The 20,776-nt window shown below is 42.0% G+C and overlaps 2 protein-coding genes across 2 annotated transcripts; one reads left to right on the top strand and one right to left on the bottom strand.

Moving 5' to 3' along the window:
* The first annotated feature begins 2,183 nt into the window (after positions 1–2,183).
* On the top strand, positions 2,184–5,718 carry LOC130189782 (perforin-1-like). Its single transcript, XM_056408717.1, has 6 exons — positions 2,184–2,459; positions 2,586–2,665; positions 3,801–3,840; positions 4,133–4,266; positions 4,348–4,492; positions 5,203–5,718. Exons 1-6 carry the CDS (start codon positions 2,184–2,186, stop codon positions 5,716–5,718), a joined length of 1,191 nt encoding a protein of 396 aa, XP_056264692.1.
* A 3,250-nt stretch (positions 5,719–8,968) lies between these two features.
* LOC130189781 (perforin-1-like) lies at positions 8,969–13,318 on the bottom strand. Its single transcript, XM_056408716.1, has 8 exons — positions 13,030–13,318; positions 12,824–12,903; positions 12,204–12,243; positions 11,778–11,911; positions 11,552–11,696; positions 11,372–11,452; positions 10,429–10,839; positions 8,969–9,530 (listed from the first exon to the last, which is right to left on the bottom strand). Exons 1-8 carry the CDS (start codon positions 13,303–13,305, stop codon positions 9,312–9,314), a joined length of 1,386 nt encoding a protein of 461 aa, XP_056264691.1. The 5' UTR covers positions 13,306–13,318; the 3' UTR covers positions 8,969–9,311.
* Between the last annotated feature and the right edge of the window lie 7,458 nt (positions 13,319–20,776).

Raw genomic sequence — 20,776 nt, 5'->3', positions numbered from 1 at the left:
TCAAAGGCAGCAGAAAGGTTTCAACAACACTGCAATAAGAACAGAGTTGTCAGCATTTGAGCTCAGTCAAACTCTTTCTTATCCTTTAGGAGTGCACTGAGAGTTTACTTGATATGTATTCGCCTCTAAAATAGGAGAAACCTGTAAAACATGTAATATTAAAAACACCAACACTGGCGGATGTGACTCGGGTTCTGATGCTGGAAACTATGAACAAGAAAGTCTCACTGAGGAAGAGTTTGCCAGCATTACTGATCAGGACAGTGTGCACAGGTGGAGGTCAATTATATAATTATATTTGTTTATTTATTGGATCTCCATTAGCTGACGCCTTAGCGACCGCTAATCTTCCTGGGGTCCACAGAAAGGACAAAATACAATATATACAAAAACATACAAAACATATCGTGAAACCAACAGTTAAAAATAGTACAACAAAGTAAAAAAATAGTGCAGTCAGATGCTCAGTACAGTTGAAGGATAAGATATATGTTATGCAATTCAACTTAATTCATACAAAGAAAAAGAAAATCAGATGACTAAAAAGCAATAGAATACGTCAAGTGGTGAATGTTCTTAGGTGCGCCTTTAATTGTTTTTTGAATGACAAATTATTACTCATGTGAGTTAAACGAGGAGGTAGTAAGTTCCAAGCGGTAATTGCACGATAGATAACAGTACGTTTGAGGAGGTTAGTTCTTGGGGTTGGCGGTATCAATTGACCGAAAAAAGCATTCCTTGTGTTATGGTTATGTCTGTTAAATGTGTATTGTAACTGATTGAAGAAATATACCGGTGTCTGATTAAATACTACTTTCCTGAAAAACATGAGAAGACAAAAGTTAAGTTGAGTTTCAACTGAGAACCATGACAGGCGAGAGTGCATATATGCAGTATTAATTCTAATTGAACACTGGAGTGCTAATCTGGCAGCTCTGTTTTGAACCATTTGTAGTTTATGTATGTCCTTCTTAGCAGCCACTGCCCATATGAATGGACAGTACATCAGATGAGCAGGAAGGTTTCAGTAGAGTAAAGTGTTCGCTGAACGACTATTGACTACACACACTCCCCACCTGCAGGACTTGTACACCAGGCAAAAGACCAAGATATGGTTCCTGGTAATTATAGAAAATGTTTTTAATCAAGTTAAATTCAAAGGTTTTAAGTATTTTTTGCAGCTATAAGGCTTGATATATAAAAACATGAGTGCCTGTGACTGTTTAAGTGATTGCTCACGTGGAAACAGTTTCACACGATGAAGACGCCGTCAAATGCGTCTGTAGACGCTTGTTTTTGTACGTGCACGTCTTCAAAAATGACCATTTACTGAATGCTTTCCTGTAATCTTTCCATTTCTACCGTATGTGTGCCGAGACAGATCCTCAATCTGGTTTTGGAAAATGGAATCATTAGATATTTAAAATACTAAGACATGCAATACTTTGCAGGACAGTGTGCACAGGTGGAGGTAAATGATATAATTCTAATGTTCCTGGTAATTATTTAATAAAAATGTTGATCAAGTTTGTCGGAACAAACCTAAAGGTTTTTAGGAAGGCGTATTTTTTCAGCGATGAGGTTTGTCCTGTTTTATTGTTTGTTCAATAATCACTGTCATTATCTGTTTTGTCAGGAAGGAATAAAAGCTCAAATTCAGTCCTCGTTTGACACTTGACCGTCTCACCAGCTCCTGAGACGTTCTCCTCACCTCCTCACCTCCTCATCTCCTCAGACCTGCAGAGGTAAGAACAATGGGCTTTTTTGATTTCAGAGGGAAAGTTGAATATTTAACAGGTCAAAAAACATTTGTGGCATTTATTCTTTTATTTTGACATTTATTTCCTCTGTTGCTTTTGACAGCTGAGGTTTTTTTTCCGTAATCAACTCAAATACCCTAAAAATATTGCGGCTTTATTAGTCATATGACACTTTTTAATGTTGTTTTGCACATTGCAGTGGTGTTGGCCATTTTAAAATGTGCATTAGTATTAGACTCTGATAAAGAGCTGTGACTGCATCACCGTCGCTTTGAATTGGAAAGGATCACCAAGTCTGGATGTGCAGTTCAAAGCTTAATAACTTAATAACTTGATAACTACTTGACAGATGAAACGAGTCACTGATGTCCTTCTCCCCTCTCTTTGTTCCTCTCATATTTCAGCGTGTCTTTGACTCCAGCCATGCTCTCCTTCTCAAAGCCGCCCCTCCTGGGCCTGAGTGTGCTGCTCTTTCTGTTGCACCACTCCGCTGTTCTCTCCGATAGTCACTTGGGGCCTTGGACCAACAGCCAGTGCCACAACGCTTCTTTTGTTCCGGGCCACAACCTGGTGGGCCAGGGCTACGATGTGGTCACCCTGAAGCGAAAACACCACGTGATCGACATAACGACTTACCTGAAACCAGGTGGCTCCTGCAGTCTGTACCGTAACCCTCATCAAGGCAACGTTCTGCAGAAAGTAATTACATCAGAAAAGCACAGATAAAAAACCTGCACTGCACTAACAAACATGTTAACCATTGTCTTCTCACCTGTTCGCACTGGAACTGTCTTTGCATTATTTAATTACTCTATTTTCATTCAGGTGCCCATGGCTGTAGAGGAGTGGCGTGCATTCAGCCACTGTAATGTGCACCTGGACCACAGTGAACACAACTCTGTCAGGTATTCTGTGGCGCTTCATCAGAAGCTTGCTTTGTTCAACGTAGAAATGCATTCCCTGTAGCTAGGTCTCTTTGGAAAGCCGACCGTCTCAACTCCTTTCTGAACTCATATGCAGAAGAAGGGTTATCACTTTTACCTTTGCTTGCTGAAATGACAACTGTCGCTAATGAATGAAGCTAACGTTAGCTTCATAGGTTGGTTGAAAGAAATGTCTCTGGAAAATAATTGAAAGTTAAGATAAAATACAAAAAAAATTCTCTAACCTTTTAGATTACTTTCCCAGAAATATTCTGCAGATTGTGGCATCACAAGGGGCCAGGTAGTGGATGGACGCTATTTTCCCACTCGATTACACCTGACAAAATGGCCGCTCAGTGGAAAACTACAGCTCCCAGCCTGCCTCACCACTCACCCAGCTGCAGGTGTTTAGGACATCTAATTGAGGCAGGGCTGGGAAGCTTAAGAGGAGACAGAGGGCAGAGCACAAGGGGGAAAGGAGCTGGACAAGGCAGGAGAAGGGCCTCCAGGACGAACCCCAGCCCAAGAGAACAACCCAGAGGAGGACTTTGTGAAGTGGACTTTGTTTGAGGATAAGTTTTGTTTAAAGAACCTTTTTCTCCCCCGGGACACTTTTTGTTGGACTATGGACTTTGTCTTATTTTGTTGGAATGAATAAACCTTCTAGTTTATTTTAATCCTTGCATTTTGCCAGTTTTTATTGCTCCCTTGCACTGCCCCACCCTAGACGGCACTAGGGACAGCCCGTGACGTGACAAGATGTTTATCAAAATGTGCTAAAAATGTACAAAAAAACGTTTTGAAAAATGTGATTGCGTAAGCTAGTTCAAATTCATTTCAACCAGTAATGTCACGACATGCATCCATCAATAAATCAGCAACTTTTAGTGACAAGAGGGTGTGTGTGGAGATTTAAATCAGATGCAAATGATTTAAAGCCCTACAACTGTAGGCACACATAATCCCTGTGTACCTGTTAGTTGGAAAAATCATCAATTAGAGGGATTTTCACATATATTTCCTGTAATTTCAAGATTCAAGATTCAAGATGTTTTTATTTGTCACATACACACACAGGGTGTGCAGTGAAATGAAAGTGGCAATGCTGTGTCCGCAGCTCCCTGCTCAGGCACTACTCCAACAGTAATGGATGGCAGGTAGGAAACATGTCACAGATAATGTAGAAGAGAAACATATAGTTTGCAATATTATTATAGTAACTGATACCGTAGATGTGTAGACAAGTTTCGTCCTGAAAAAATGGTCGTTCTAAATCTACATATTTTATGAGAGTAGATAGACCTTGACCACTTTGAGACTCAAAAAGGATGCATAATTATGAGCATTTGTTTCAATGTGATTGTTAAACCTATTATAGCCGCTTGGTGCTTCAAGACATGAGGCTGATAATAATTTAAAGCAGCTGAAGAGCCTCTTGTCTCGTTACAGAATGACTTTAGTTTCCTCCCGTACGACCGGAACTATGTGGGAACACGGTCCGATCTGTATAAATTTACTGCAGCCAAGAACCAAGAGGACTACCGCTACTTCAGCAGTCACAGACTCACCTGTAGCCATTACAGGTAGGGTGACATTGCCTCATGTTTCTCAACTAAGTTTTCATTCTGTTTAATCTAACAGTCGGTCTTCTTTTTGTGTTTTAGTTACCGTTTGTTGAACCACCCGGAAAAATACATCAGCAGAGAATTCTACAGTGTTTTGCAAAGGCTTCCCCATTCCTACAGCAGCTCCAGCAAAACCCATTACAGAAGTTTCATCAACAACTATGGCACACATTATACGCACCAGGTGAAGACACACGCTCTCTCCACTCACCACCTATATTTTCTCAGCTCACAGGAATAATCACGTTGTCTTTTGTCTCAATAACATTGGACTTCATTTCAGGTTCAACTTGGGGGGCAACTGAATCGAGTCAGGGCCGCATGTATCTGTTCGTCCTCACTGAATCGGCTCTCCTCACAGCAGGTACACGTGACACACACATGTTTATTTTAAATAAAAAACACCAGTTTTCTCCCGAACGAGCCCCTTTATATACCAGAGCAGGGGTCATTCTGAGATTACTCTCGGAGAGATGCCACCTACATTTCTAGCAAAGTCTTCTAGCTTGGGAGGGATTGAGGAAACTTCTCGAGGCAACTCTAAGCGAGGAAAGGATAGAAACTCTTACCTCAGTGAAAAGGTGTGGTAGGGTAATTACTAGCTATGACTCATTCTTTTAAAAAGCAGTGATTGGTTTATCCATCATTATAAAAAACCAGAAATGCAGAAACATGGCTGCTCTGTAAAGAAGAAGAACCGCTCCCAGCTGTTAACGATTAATTATACACTAGCAAGAACACAACAATTCCTATTTTCAGGTTATTTTACACAAAAAGACCATATATCCATTCCTGCTGTGAAAACCCCCCAAATGCCACACACTGTTCCTTTAAACAGTCCTATAATGACCCACTGCACCACTAATCTCATCTTATTTACCTCCTGTCTTCTAGGTGCACAACTGCTTGAAGCTGGGAATCTCTGTTGGCCTTGGTCATTCCGCTGTAGCTCACATCAAGTCTTGCAACAATGTCCTCCACAATCAGGACTTCTCCACCACGTACAACTCCGGTCTCAGTAACCACTACACACAGGTGGTAGGTGGAAAAGGTTGGTCTGGTGAGTTTTCTCTCATCCATAAAGACTCCCTGGGCTACAACAATTGGCTGAAGACCCTCACCTCCCACCCTGACGTTGTGAAGTACTCCCTGAGACCGCTGCACCAACTGGTGTCGGACTTTAAACGAAAGATAGCCCTGAAGGCTGCTATTGAAGATTACCTGAGGGAAAACGCCATCAGGCCCTGGAGCCAGGCAGGCTATGGAGGCCAGTACCTGAACTCCCCAAAGTGCTGTTCTCGACAGGTCGGGTGGGGACATCTGAAGGTGACCATCATCCAAGCCTCGGGGCTAAGAGGAAATGCATATGGAAATATTAAAGCGTACGTAGAGAAAGGGGAACAGGGTTGAGGGGTCGACATAGTGGGCACTGTGATCATGACTCGCCAAAATGACGCATATAAACTAAATACTTTTGTCTTTTTTCCAGGTATGCTCTCTTGAAATACAAAAATGCTGTTCATAGAACTCATGACATCAGTTCCAATGCACCTGTCTGGAATTCTAAGTTCATCGTGGGAAAGGTCAGTAAATCTTCTTCCTCTGGATTTGTGGACAATAGGAGCGATTACGCTTCGACGAGCACTTTGCAGAAATGCAGTGGAAACATCTTTAGGGATGACAAATCTTTTAATGTATTCCTCATGCAGATTATCAATATTTACTAATTTTTATTGACTGTTTAAAAATGCCATACAGGTGTTTCAGAGGCTTTTCAAATAACAGTCCTATAAGTTAAATTACTGCACTGTGTATAACTTGAATATCGAGTAACACAGCACTGTACTGCATATCAATTATAGCTTCTACATGACCGCTTATTATAAATCCACTAGACGAGGGGGCTACAAACACAGGCACTTTCCTCGTGTGTATTTGTGTTGTGTCTCCATCACTAGCAGAAATAATTAATGATAGCTTTTAAATTTCTTTGTTCATATATTGTCATGGATGAAAAGACCCAAAATAAACACTGGAAACGCATTACTAGAGAGTTTTTGCATCGTAATGATTCCGTCCCAAGCTTTCTGATCCATGATGAAAAGTTTCATAATACGTTTGTTTCTACTTATTCTGATAACAATTGTTTTTTCAAATCTTTTTGAAGGTGGACACTTCCCAGTCTTTGACGGTCGAGGTCAGGAACAGTGACTATAGACAGAATGAACTTCTGGTGTCATGTGCGTTCAATGTGAAGCAAGGGACACACACTCAGAGCTGTCCTAGCCTGAAAGGGCACGTCGTGTTCAAGTACACTCTGACCTGCGACCAGTACTACACTGGAAACCAGTGCAACCAACAATACAGACCACTTATTAATTGAGGAACACGTGAACGCGCGTGTCGCTGGCTTTCCTTTTTATGCTGATATCACATCTGCTGATTACTTTCTTTGAGTTGTCATTGAACACAATATATGGTTTCTTTAAAAACATTTGAAATCAATGTTGTTTGTGGCAGTAGGGTTAAAGGTAAAGGGTTTATTTACTGCAGGAATTTGATCGTGGTTGAAAAGAATAGGCTTCTGTTTTACACCTGGTTTTATCAACATTACTGATTCATTGGTTGTTTTTTACGGTTACGGTTTAAATCTTTTTAAATGTCTGCTGTAACTACGACATTGTTCTGTCCCTTCTAAAGCAAAGGAAACCTGAGTTGTGTCTTTACGTATTTTATGTGTCTTCAAAGCTAAAGAAAAACGCTGATTTAAAACTGCACCTTGCAAAGTACCTCACATGTGTTTGTTTTTGTAAATACATTGTTTTAAGGCTGAAATTTATTCATAATATAATTAGATAGAATACCACAAGTAAATGATCGGGAAACTTTCTCTAACAGGCAACTGTTAACAGAATTAAAGATGTTATAACGCTACTTTTTTTAATTTATAAAAGCACTGTTCATACAAACATGCAGCAAAAGACACAACAATAAATTACATTTTGGAAGACTAAAAATACAACAATTATGTTTCTAAAACGCCAATAGAAAAAAATAAAATGAAAAAAAGGGATACAAATACCCAATGATTCAAAACTAAGGCTATAACATTAGTCCAAATTAAAATTATTTAAAAAAAGGTCTTTTAAAAGGCAGGGTTGGTAATCTTGGGAAACTAGCAAGAGTAGATTACAAAAATTACTCAGCCCAGTTTTGTCAACTCTTTTCCAATGAAAGTAGCCCGCAGCTCCAACGATTGTTAAATCTATTGATAAAGTCGTCAAGTCGGCCACTCAAAACGCTTTCAGTTGAAAACTTTAACTTTTCAGGAAAGCACTTTTGACGTCACTTTAGTAAATGGGGGAGAAGCTGGTTTTGTCCGTGTTTGTCTCGCCTCAATTTTATATTTCAGACACACACACACCATCAGTTCAATGACCTAAATGTCCATTTGTAGGAGCAGACTGAGTGAAGCGAAGCTCTTCTAGAGAAAGTATGAAGCAGACATCCTCCGTTTGATGGTCATGGGGAAAAACCTATGTAAGTCAGCGCTGATGTCATTTCGTTTAAAATATATGGACTAATGAACTTCTAAGGGGTGTGGTTTAATATGTGAAGACACATAACTTCCAGATCACTTGGAATATCCTCACCAAATTTGTAGCATATGTCCATATGGCATCCCTAAACGTATTCCAAGTTGGTCGCAGCACCGACAGGTCAGCAAGGGCCTCCAGGAACTGCTGGTTACTCCACCTGGTCCCGCCGCATTGCCTGGATCCAGCCCAGCATCTGCCCCAACCCGCTGAATTGCTGGTCTGGCTCTTCTTCTTCCAGGGGCTCTTTACCTCCAGGGGGCCCCACGTTGGACTCCAGTGTAACAGCCCTGTGGCCGTCACCCGTGGGTTTCCCCCCAAAGCACCAGAGATTCGACAATCCCAAGGTTCTGTTCGGAAACATTCTTTATTTACCAGCAGACCGCAAGACTGCGCCTCTGCTAACTCTCTCTACTGCTCTTTTATGGGCGCAGCGTCAGCAGCTGGCTAATTGGTAATCAGCCGAGGCCAATTAGAGACCCCACCCCCCTAGCTGCTACAGCAGGAAACCGGATCACCGGAATTTTTTCTATTTTCAAGACGAGCGCCACCTACTTGCTCCACTGGACTCATTCAAATCTCCCCCAAATTTGTCATGCTTGATACAAGTCATGGCTGAGGATATCGACGTGCCTATTTTAACTCATAGTCAAAGTGGCGGCCTGATCAGCGGGTCTGCGTTCTCGGCCAAGGAAACCGGCATAGTCAGTACCCCCGACAGAGGAACGAGGACCCGCACATTACTGCTCGCAGCTTTGTATTTTTAGTCTTCCAAAATGTAATTTATTGTTGTGTCTTTTGCTGCATGTTTGTATGAACAGTGCTTTTATAAATTAAAAAAAAGTAGCGTTATAACATCTTTAATTCTGTTAACAGTTGCCTGTTAGAGAAAGTTTCCCGATCATTTACTTGTGGTATTCTATCTAATTATATGATGAATACATTTCAGCCTTAAAACAATGTATTTACAAAAACAAACACACGTGAGGTACTTTGCAAGGTGCAGTTTTAAATCAGCGTTTTTCTTTAGCTTTGAAGACACATAAAATACGTAAAGACACAACTCAGGTTTCCTTTGCTTTTATTTGCTTTAGAAGGGACAGAACAATGTCGTAGTTACAGCAGACATTTAGAAAGATTTAAACCGTAACCGTAAAAAACAACCAATGAATCAGTAATGTTGATAAAACCAGGTGTAAAACAGAAGCCTATTCTTTTCAACCACGATCAAATTCCTGCAGTAAATAAACCCTTTACCTTTAACCCTACTGCCACAAAAACAACATTGATTTCAAATGTTTTTAAAGAAACCATATATTGTGTTCAATGACAACTTAAAGAAAGTAATCAGCAGATGTGATATCAGCATAAAAAGGAAAGCCAGCGACACGCGCGTTCACGTGTTCCTCAATTAATAACTGGTCTGTATTGTTGGTTGCACTGGTTTCCAGTGTAGTACTGGTCGCAGGTCAGAGTGTACTTGAACACGACGTGCCCGTTCAGGCTAGGACAGCTCTGAGTGTGTGTCCCTTGCTTCACATTGAACGCACATGACACCAGAAGTGCATTCTGTTCATATCTGCCACTGTTCCAGACCTCGACTGTGAAAGACTGAGAAGTGTCCACCTTCAAAAAGATTTGAAAAAACAATTGTTATCAGAATAAGTAGAAACAAACGTATTATGAAACTTTTCATCATGGATCAGAAAGCTTGGTACAGAATCATTACTATGCAAAAACTCTCTAGTAATGCGTTTCCAGTGTTTATTTTGGGTCTTTTCATCCATGACAATATATGAACAAAGAAACGTAGAAACTATATAATTAATTATTTCTGCTAGTGATGGAGACACAACACAAATACACACGAGGAAAGCGCCTGTGTTTGTAGCCCCCTCGTCTAGTGGATTTATAATAAGTGGTCATGTAGAAGCTATAATTGATATGCAGTACAGTGCTGTGTTACTCGATATTCAAGTTATACACAGTGCAGTAATTTAACTTATAGGACTGTTATTTGAAAAGCCTCTGAAACAGCTGTATGGTATTTTTAAACAGTCAATAAAACTCAGTAGATATTGATAATCTGGTAATCTGCATGAGGAATACATTAAAAGATTTGGCATCCCTAAAGATGTTTCCACTGCATTTCTGCAAAGTGCTCGTCGAAGCGTAATCGCTCCTATTGTCCACAAAACCAGAGGAAGAAGATTTACTGACCTTTCCCACGATGAACTTAGAATTCCAGACAGGTGCATTGGAACCGATGTAATGAGTTCTATGAACAGCATTTTTGTATTTCAAGAGAGCATACCTGGAAAAAAGACAGAAAAGTATTTAGTTTATATGCGTCATTTTGGCGAGTCATGATCACAGTGCCCACTATGTCGACCCCTCAACCCTGTTCCCCTTTCTCTACGTACGCTTTAATATTTCCAAATGCATTTCCATATGCATTTCCATATGCATTTCCTCTTAGCCCCGAGGCTTGGATGATGGTCACCTCCAGATGTCCCCACCCGACCTGTCGAGAACAGCACTTTGGGGAGTTCAGGTACTGGCCTCCATAGCCTGCCTGGCTCCAGGGCCTGATGGCGTTTTCCCTCAGGTAATCTTCAATAGCAGCCTTCAGGGCTATCTTTCGTTTAAAGTCCGACACCAGTTGGTGCAGCGGTCTCAGGGAGTACTTCACAACGTCAGGGTGGGAGGTGAGGGTCTTCAGCCAATTGTTGTAGCCCAAGGAGTCTTTATGGATGAGAGAAAACTCACCAGACCAACCTTTTCCACCTACCACCTGTGTGTAGTGGTTACTGAGACTGGAGTTGTACGTGGTGGAGAAGTCCTGATTGTGGAGGACATTGTTGCAAGACTTGATGTGAGCTACAGCGGAATGACCAAGGCCAACAGAGATTCCCCGCTTCAAGCAGTCGTGCACCTAGAAGACAGGAGGTAAATAAAATGAGATTAGTGGTGCAGTGGGTCATTATAGGACTGTTTAAAGGAACAGTGTGTGGCATTTGGGGGGTTCTCGCGGCAGGAATGGATATATGGTCTTCTTGTGTAAAATAACCTGAAAATAGGAATTGTTGTGTTCTTGCTCGCGTATAATTAATCGTTAACAGCTGGGAGCGGTTCTTCTTCTTCACAGAGCGGCCATGTTTCTGCATTTCCGTTTTTTTATAATGATGGATAAACCAATCACTGCTTTTGAAAATAATGAGTCATAGCTAGTAACTACCCTACCACACCTTTTCACTGAGGTAAGAGTTTCTATCCTTTCCTCGCTTAGAGTTGCTTTGAGAAGTTTCCTCAATCCCTCCCAAGCTAGAAGACTTTGCTAGAAATGTATAGGTAGCATCTCTCTGAAAGTAATCTCAGAATGACCCCTGCTCTGGTATATAAAGGGGCTCGTTATGGAGAAAACTGGTGTTTTTTATTTAAAATAAACATGTGTGTGTCACGTGTACCTGCTGTGAGGAGAGCCGATTCAGTGAGGACGAACAGATACATGCGGCCCTGACTCGATTCAGTTGCCCCCCAAATTGAACCTGAAATGAAGTCCAATGTTATTGAGACAAAAGACAACGTGATTATTCCTGTGAGCTGAGAAAATATAGGTGGTGAGTGGAGAGAGCGTGTGTCTTCACCTGGTGCGTATAATGTGTGCCATAGTTGTTGATGAAACTTCTGTAATGGGTTTTGGTGGAGCTGCTGTAGGAATGGGGAAGCCTTTGCAAAACACTGTAGAATTCTCTGCTGATGTATTTTTCCGGGTGGTTCAACAAACGGTAACTAAAACACAAAAAGAAGACCGACTGTTAGATTAAACAGAATGAAAACTTAGTTGAGAAACATGAGGCAATGTCACCCTACCTGTAATGGCTACAGGTGAGTCTGTGACTGCTGAAGTAGCGGTAGTCCTCTTGGTTCTTGGCTGCAGCAAATTTATACAGATCGGACCGTGTTCCCACATAGTTCCGGTCGTACGGGAGGAAACTAAAGCCATTCTGTAACGAGACAAGAGGCTCTTCAGCTGCTTTAAATTATTATCAGCCTCATGTCTTGAAGCACCAAGCGGCTATAATAGGTTTAACAATCACATTGAAACAAATGCTCATAATTATGCATCCTTTTTGAGTCTCAAAGTGGTCAAGGTCTAGCTACTCTCATAAAATATGTAGATTTAGAACGACCATTTTTTCGGGACGAAACTTGTCTACACATCTACGGTATCAGTTACTATAATAATATTGCAAAATATATGTTTCTCTTCAACATTATCTGTGACATGTTTCCTACCTGCCATCCATTACTGTTGGAGTAGTGCCTGAGCAGGGAGCTGCGGACACAAATTACAGGAAATATATGTGAAAATCCCTCAAATTGATGATTTTTCCAACTAACAGGTTCACAGGGATTATGTGTCCCTACAGTTGTAGGGCTTTAAATCATTTGCATTTGATTTTAATCTCCACACACACCCTCATGTCACTAAAACTTGCTGATTTATAGATGGATGCATGTTGTGACATTACTGGTTGAAATGAGTTTGAACTAGCTTACGCAATCACATTTTTCAAAACGTTTTAAAAAAAAACATTTTTATCATATTTTGATGAACATCTGCAGAATATTTCTGGGAAAGTAATCTAAAAGGTTAGAGACATTTTTTTGTATTTTATCTTAACTTTCAATTATTTTCCAGAGACATTTCTTTCAACCAACTTATGAAGCTAACGTTAGCTTCATTAATTAGCGACAGTTGTCATTTCAGCAAGCAAAGGTAAAAGTGATAACCCTTCTTCTGCATATGAGTTCAGAAAGGAGTGGAGACGGTCGGCTTTCCAAAGAGACCTAGCTACAGGGAATGCATTTCTACGTTGAAAGAAGCAAGCTTCTGATGAAGCGCCACAGAATACCTGACAGAGTTGTGTTCACTGTGGTCCAGGTGCACATTACAGTGGCTGAATGCACGCCACTCCTCTACAGCCATGGGCACCTGAATGAAAATAGAGTAATTAAATAATGCAAAGACAGTTCCAGTGCGAACAGGTGAGAAGACAATGGTTAACATGTTTGTTAGTGCAGTGCAGGTTTTGTATTTGTGCTTTTCTGATGTAATTACTTTCTGCAGAACGTTGCCTTGATGAGGGTTACGGTACAGACTGCAGGAGCCACCTGGTTTCAGGTATTTCGTCATGTCGATCACGTGGTGTTTTCGCTTCAGGGTGACCACATCGTAGCCCTGACCCACCAGGTTGTGGCCCGGAACAAAAGAAGCTTTGTGGCACTGGCTGTTGGTCCAAGGCCCCAAGTGACTATCGGAGAGAACAGCGGAGTGGTGCAACAGAAAGAGCAGCACACTCAGGCCCAGGAGGGGCGGCTTTGAGAAGGAGAGCATGGCTGGAGTCAAAGACACGCTGAAATATGAGAGGAACAAAGAGAGGGGAGAAGGACATCAGTGACTCATTTCATCTGTCAAGTGGTTATCAAGTTATTAAGTTATTAAGCTTTGAACTGCACATCCAGACTTGGTGATCCTTCCAATTCAAAGCGACGGTGATGCAGTCACAGCTCTTTATCAGAGTCTAATACTAATGCACATTTTTAAATGGCCAACACCACTGCAATGTGCAAAACAACATTAAAAAGTGTCATATGACGAATAAAGCCGCAATATTTTTAGGGTATTTGAGTTGATTACGGAAAAAAAACCTCATCTGTCAAAAGCAACAGAGGAAATAAATTTCAAAATAAAAGAATAAATGCCACAAATGTTTTTTGACCTGTTAAACATTCAACTTTCCCTCTGAAATCAAAAAAGCCCATTGTTCTTACCTCTGCAGGTCTGAGGAGGTGAGGAGGTGAGGAGAACGTCTCAGGAGCTGGTGAGACGGTCAAGTGTCAAACGAGGACTGAATTTGAGCTTTTATTCCTTCCTGACAATACAGATAATGACAGTGATTATTGAACAAACAATAAAACAGGACAAACCTCATCGCTGAAAAAAATACACCTTCCTAAAAACCTTTAGATTTGTTCCGACAAACTTGATCAACACATTTTTTTAAATAATTACCAGCAATAGAATTATATCATTTACCTCCACCTGTGCACACTGTCCTGCAAAGTATTGCATGTCTAAGTATTTTAAATATCTAATGATTCCATTTTCCAAAACCAGATTGAGGATCTGTCTCGGCACACATACGGTAGAAATGGAAAGATTACAGGAAAGCATTCAGTAAATGGTCCTTTTGAAGACGTGCACCAAACACGTCCGATGGAACAAAATAATCTCAGCACAAAATGATCCCATTAAACTAATGCGATTCAGCCCAGAAGCTTTGTTTATTGGGGGTGTGGGTCATTAAAATGAATCGGGTCAGGCTGTAAGTGTGTGTGTGTGTGTGTGTGTGTGAGGACACGAGAGGAAAGTGTTGTGTGTGTGGCTTCTTCCTGTCAACCAGTACGTAGGATGATGTGGACCCCAGACTCCGTAAAAACAGGACCGCTCATGTCTCCCACTTTGAGAGCAAAGGAGGCGTCTTCAAAAGGCTTCTGCATCTGACCTGAAACATAAACACACGCGTTACGTTGAAGTCACACATCTTGTGTCCACAAGACAAATGCACACATGAACAGGTTGTACATGATCAGCTGTGACCTGTCCATAAAGACCGGCGTTTACTTCCACCTTCAATGATTACACACAATTATGTCTTTTTTAAGAACACAACGTTTCACTGCCAGCTGATTGCATGTTGTGGCTAATTAAATGTCTTTTTAATCAGAAACAAGTGACAGTCAATGGAAATAAGAGCAGCAGTGACAGAAATTAATAAAACTAACTAGAAACACCGAGTAGGACGACTCCGTCTATGTCATGTTGCAGTTTAAGTCCATGACTTTCCAAAAGTTAATAACTTTATCCTAATATAAATTGTGTGAGTCTTTGCCCATTTGTTCATAATTAATATCTTTCATTTGCACTGGCGTGAGCACATTCTGGTGCGTGGTCACGTGTGCGTTTGTTTATTTGTACCTTTTCCAAAAATCCCAGGTCTCCACCGTTCTTAGCGGAGCTGCAGTCGCTGAACTGAGAAGCCAAGGACTCAAACTTCTCCTCTCCAGACTTGATATCTTCTATATACTCTGCACGGAACACAGAAATAAAGAACAACGTTAACATGTGGATCAGACCTGAGGAAATTTCAACATTTGTCATAAGATATAAAATACGCCTCACTTATGAATTTAGAAGGATTTCAAAAAGATGGTTGGGATCACGCGGCTAAAGGAGACTAAACGGCATTGTGCCGACTGGTCGCCCTTACAACTGTGTTGTGTTTAAAACATAATAAAAATAGACATTTAAAAAAAGGGCAACAAACTGAGTGAATCATAAAAATAAATGTTAGAGGTGCGTTGTTAACTATTCTTAATAATATAAAATACAAAATCATGTAGGATATTAATAAATGTTGGCTCCTTGTTAAATCGGCCTCTGATCACTTTGTTGCATGTCCTCTCTCTCTCTCTCTCTTCTTTCTTTAGCTGTTTTATAATAAAGCCAGAGACATTTATATTGAAGTGATTGAAATAAAAAATACTGCGAATGTTAACTACAAGTAACCACATTATTTTAATTTTATTCTATTTATGGACAAATAAGATAAGCTTGTGTTTATGTTTGGCAAACTTCCCGATCAAAGATTGTTGAGTTGTGGAGCACTGTTGCAGCAGCTACCGTTGCATTCGGAGGAAAGAATAAATGATGGATTTATCTTTAGCCGTTGTCGGCGTATTTATTTAGCAAGCTTCAGACACATCAGTCTCACGGTCAGAGCTACTTCAACTGAACAAATAACATGTGACACATTAGCCTTTATAGCCTGAGCCCTAGCGCCACCCTGTGGTGTAACCATATATACATACCACAGTACAGTATCACATTACATATACATATACATCTGAGTACATATCTCAACACCCCCACTTGAACTCAGGTTGCTATACTTCAAGCAAAAGAAACACACAAAAACAGAATGAATGTGAACCTCTGTCATACACATATCACTCTCCAAAAAGAGCACTTGCAAACCTCTTCAGTTTCTCTTCATTGCTTGCTGCAATGATCAAGTCATCGACCCATATGATTATGATCACCTTTCCTTCTTTTGACTCTTTGGCATAAACACAGTGGTCGGCTGGGTTTTGTGTGAATCCATCCTCAGTAAGGCAATTGTGCAAAACCCTATTCCAATTTCGGCCGGACTGTTTAAGACCGTAAAGGGATTTCTCTAGCTTATAAACTATACCCTCTTTTTCTTCATAACCCTCTGGTGGATTGATGTAGATCTCATAATCTATGGGAGCGTGCAAGTACGCAGTTTTCACGTCCATTTGGTGTAGGAGTAAATTCTCCTGTGCAGCTTTTTGTAGCACCACCCTTACACTCGTCATGTCTGCCGTGGGTGAAAACGTCTCCTCATAGTCTATTCCTTTCTCTGTCTGTAACCCTTGGCCACAAACCTTGCTTTGTATTTGTCTCTCCCATCTGCATCAGTCTTGATGGCGTAAACCCATCTACCCCCCACTGTCTCCTTGCCTATTGGCAGTGATGTCGGGGTAAAGGTCTTGTTTTCGTTTAAGGACTGGATTTCCTCATCCATGGCTTTTGTCCATTGTTTTGAGTTAGCTGACCCCATTGCCTCCCCAAATGTCTGTGGAATGCCACACACCGCTCTACAGCAGTAGTCTACTGTGATATGAAGCGCATCACTGACACCGTTTTCAGTTATGAACTCATCTAAATGACTCGGCTTCCTTCTTTCTCTAGATGGATACCTTTTACTCTCTGGTTCGCCACTTGTCACACTCTGTTGCGTTTGATTATGGTCACTAGACCTCGTTTCTGTACCTGGACTATCACTATTTTCGGTTTTCCTACTCACCCCTGCGTGGTTTCAGTAGTCCTGGGTCTCACAGTGTCATCATAGCTATCGCTTGGATCTGGCTCACCTGTCTGTGTTTGTTTTTCCACAGTTGACTGCCTCACAAACTTTACTAGTCTGTGTTTTTGTACTTTGTTTGTATCTGGATGATACACCAAATACGCTGGGCTGTTCTTGTCGTGACCTACAAAATGCCCTTCTCACATCTGGAATCAAGCTTCCCTTTGCTCTGTTTGTATGTGTAACATACAGACGCAAATGTTTGCATTTTGGATACATTGGGCTTTTTGTCGGTTAGCAGCTCATAAGGAGTCTGCCCTGTACGTTTGTTAAAACATCTGTTCCGTACCATTGCTGCTGTTTGTACAGCGAGGGCCATAGCTGCTTGTTTAATGCACTTTCAGCTATCATGCACCTACCCATCTCAAAAGAGTACGCCAACCCCTCTCTGCTGTTCCGTTCTGGTGTGGGGAATAAGGAGCTGACGTTTCATGTCTGATATTATTTTTCCTCAACACTGCTTGGAAATCACTGCATGTAAACTCTGTTCCGTTGTCGGATCTGATGCACCTCACCTTCCCATAAGGGATACATCTGCTAGGAACTTTTCCGTAGCCTGTGTTGTGTCACTTTTCTTCTTTAGAAAATAAACAAACACTGCGCTTGAGTAATCATCAGTAAATGATTGCACATATTTGTAACCTTCACTGACTCAGTGGATACAGGACCTGCAAGGTCTGTGTGTACCATCTGTAAGGGAGCCTTTGCTCTGGTATCAGGGTCCCTATTTCTGGTTTGGGCAAACTTTCCCTGAATACACACCTCACACTCTTGTTCGGGCCTACCCGTTTTACCTTTGATCTGCATACCTACAACAACATTTTGCAACTTCGCAACATCGTCATAGTTACAATGGCCTAATATTTCATGCCATGTCTGTATGTCGTGACAGGCATTACACTTATCATTAGATTCACATTCAGTATGCAAATAATACAGCTTTCCATACACATGAATGTTAAACCTGGTACCGCCTCTGGTTATCAGGACATCTTTATCTTCTTTGAAGACAATCGTAGCTCCACTCGTGGTAGCTGCCTTCACCGAGAAGATGCTCTGGGGATATGACGGTACAAACAAAGCATCTCTCAGCGTCGCCTTTCGTCGCTGTCCGTTGCTGTCGATGAGGGAAACCTCAGCATTCCCCCTCCGCTGAGCAATTCCGCTGCATCGGGTGCCGTCTGCCAGCTCGACAATGTGCGTTTCTTGCTTGAACGCGCTGTCGAAACTTTTGAACCAGGTTATGTCAGTGATGACATGAGAGGTAGCTCCTGTGTCCACCATCAGACCCTTCTCCTGGATACTGCACGCCGGCTGCCGCTGGGTTCTGGTTCCTCCGTCTCTCACCGTGAGCGCGTAGTCCTCGTCGGCATCTTCTGAGACTTTACTCACACCATCTTGTTTGTCCTTACGCCTACACGTGGCATCTTTGTGTGTGTCGCTTTTGCAACAACTACACCATGTTTTCTGTCGACACTCTCGCTCTGTGGCCTTTGATGCCACACTTGAAACATGACATTTCTTTGTCTTCTTTGTTCCAGTCACGGGCGACCGTTTTGGCGGGACGCCTTCCACTCTTCCCTTGAGTCTTCATCACACTGTCGCTCGACTCAGCTACGTTGAACTTCTCCGCTTCTTCAAAACTTCGTAGTTTAGTCTTGAATTCTGCAAACGTGATGTTATCGTCCGTATGCGCCACATGTATTGCAAATGGCTTAAAACTCTCAGGCAGTCCTTTTAAAACCATAGCCACTAGCAATCCGTCTCCTAACGTTTCACCTCGTTCCTCAGCGCTGTGATGGCGGTTTCTGCTCTGATGATATAGTCCATTATACTCTCATGGCTTGCCTTCTGAAGCGATGTCAACGTGGTGTACAAGTTGATTATACAGGGCTTTCCCTTCCTGCATAATACTCTCTCAATATTTTCAGAGCTTTTCTTCCATCATCGGGCGCATCCTCATTACTAACGAGAGGCTTTTGTCGTCCAACAGTAAAATTAGCTCTGCGTGCGTCAGCATTTTTACCTGCATCTGCTGCTCGCTCTTGTTCTGACGTCGGTTCTCTCAGAATAGTGTCCTTTAGTCCATTCAAATGGAGATATCCCAGCGTTTTGGTTTCCCAAATCTCATACTTGGTTTCGTCTCCGTCGAATGTCGGTCGAGGCAACCTGCTCCTCCTCGTTGTTCCATCATGCGAGCTTGCTCTTCTTCTTAGCTAGCTGCCCGTTAGCACGCGGTTCGCTGCGACTTTCTAACTGTTAAACTTTTCTTCCGAACGACTCCTGGGCCCATAACCTGTTGAGTTGTGGAGCACTGTTGCAGCAGCTACCGTTGCATTCGGAGGAAAGAATAAATGATGGATTTATCTTTAGCCGTTGTCGGCGTATTTATTTAGCAAGCTTCAGACACATCAGTCTCACGGTCAGAGCTACTTCAACTGAACAAATAACATGTGACACATTAGCCTTTATAGCCTGAGCCCTAGCGCCACCCTGTGGTGTAACCATATATACATACCACAGTACAGTATCACATTACATATACATATACATCTGAGTACATATCTCAACAAAGATAACGCTGAGATTCTTTACAGTGGTGTTGGATGCCAGGACAATGCCATCTACAGCAGGGGTGCTCAATACGTCGATCGCGATCGACCGGTCGATCGCGGCGACCTGCCAGTCAATCGCGGCGTTGTATGGTAGATCGCATGACATAAACATTTTTTGGCCCGCCCCCCTGTCACTTTCTCTATAGCGCCACATTACAGCAGCAGCATGTCATTTCTGTCTATACGTGTCGCGTTAACAGTCCTCTGCCCGCCGTCTCGTGCGCTGCAGAGCTCCGACACCGGTTTGCGCGCATTGGGACGGAGCAAAAAAAAAGTCACTAGCACCCCCCGTCAACAATCCTTCTCGGCTCGCGCGCGACTCTCACTCGCACGCCCCGCCCCCGTCAACAATCCTTCTCGGCTCGCGCGCGACTCACTAGCACCCCCCGTCGGTCGATCGCCTTGACTTGGTCACATAATAAGTAGCTCGCATGCTGAAAAAGTGTGAGCACCCCTGATCTACAGAAACCACATCACCAGATAATTGATCTCTGAGGTTTTCAGGTCCGAGTAAAATAACTCAGACCTGATGTGTCTTTCACAGCGACTCTTTTTATCAGCCGGGAAGCAAAATAAACTTGTTGTTGTTGTGACTAATGTTACATCCTAATAAGAAACACACGTCGTAGCTCCGGAGAGAGATGTCAATGATGCAACCATTGGGTGTGTCGTTCTAATAACAAAAATGTCACAGTCATATATTATTATTTTTTAAACAGTTTGACAACAAAATGCAAATGTCCACGCCATCACCCAAACTGCTTATTCTATTTAGGGTTGCGCGGGGTGTTGACATTGACCCAGCTGACATTGGGCGAATGCAGGGTTCACCCTGGACAGATCGCCAGGTCATTACATGGCTCATATGTAGACAGGCCTCCATTCACGCTCACATTCCCACCTACAGGCGAATTAGACTCCAATTAACCTGAGCTGCATGTCTTTGGACTGTTGAAGGAGGCCGGAGAACCCGGAAGGAACCCACGAACATGCAAACATGGGCAAACATTTTACTTTTATAAGTACATGTACATGTATAGTTCATGGCACGGTTTAAACAGCACATACTAATGACTTGTGTCTTGGCATTGACTACCATACATCTCCTTTCCGAACCAAGGTCCATGGGGGTCAACAGGAAAGGGCGGGACTTTGTCTCTTATCAGGTAGCCTGTCCATTCAGTGAAGCGCTTACTGCAGTCATAGTACAGCCACAAATACCAGATATGTTTTTATATGT

This window comes from Pseudoliparis swirei, chromosome 24 (assembly GCF_029220125.1).
Source record: "Pseudoliparis swirei isolate HS2019 ecotype Mariana Trench chromosome 24, NWPU_hadal_v1, whole genome shotgun sequence".
Classification (NCBI taxonomy): domain Eukaryota; kingdom Metazoa; phylum Chordata; class Actinopteri; order Perciformes; family Liparidae; genus Pseudoliparis; species Pseudoliparis swirei.
This window is presented reverse-complemented; position numbering and strand designations above follow the sequence as displayed.

Bases quoted from the DNA above. Each gene is read 5' to 3' on its own strand.
- LOC130189782 (XM_056408717.1), top strand. From the start codon at position 2,184: ATGCTCTCCTTCTCAAAGCCGCCCCTCCTGGGCCTGAGTGTGCTGCTC. The intron at 2,460-2,585 runs GTAATTACATCA...ATTTTCATTCAG, and splicing joins AAGGCAACGTTCTGCAGAAA to GTGCCCATGGCTGTAGAGGA. The intron at 2,666-3,800 runs GTATTCTGTGGC...CTGTGTCCGCAG, and splicing joins AGTGAACACAACTCTGTCAG to CTCCCTGCTCAGGCACTACT.
- LOC130189781 (XM_056408716.1), bottom strand. From the start codon at position 13,305: ATGCTCTCCTTCTCAAAGCCGCCCCTCCTGGGCCTGAGTGTGCTGCTC. The intron at 12,904-13,029 runs GTAATTACATCA...ATTTTCATTCAG, and splicing joins AAGGCAACGTTCTGCAGAAA to GTGCCCATGGCTGTAGAGGA. The intron at 12,244-12,823 runs GTATTCTGTGGC...TTGTGTCCGCAG, and splicing joins AGTGAACACAACTCTGTCAG to CTCCCTGCTCAGGCACTACT.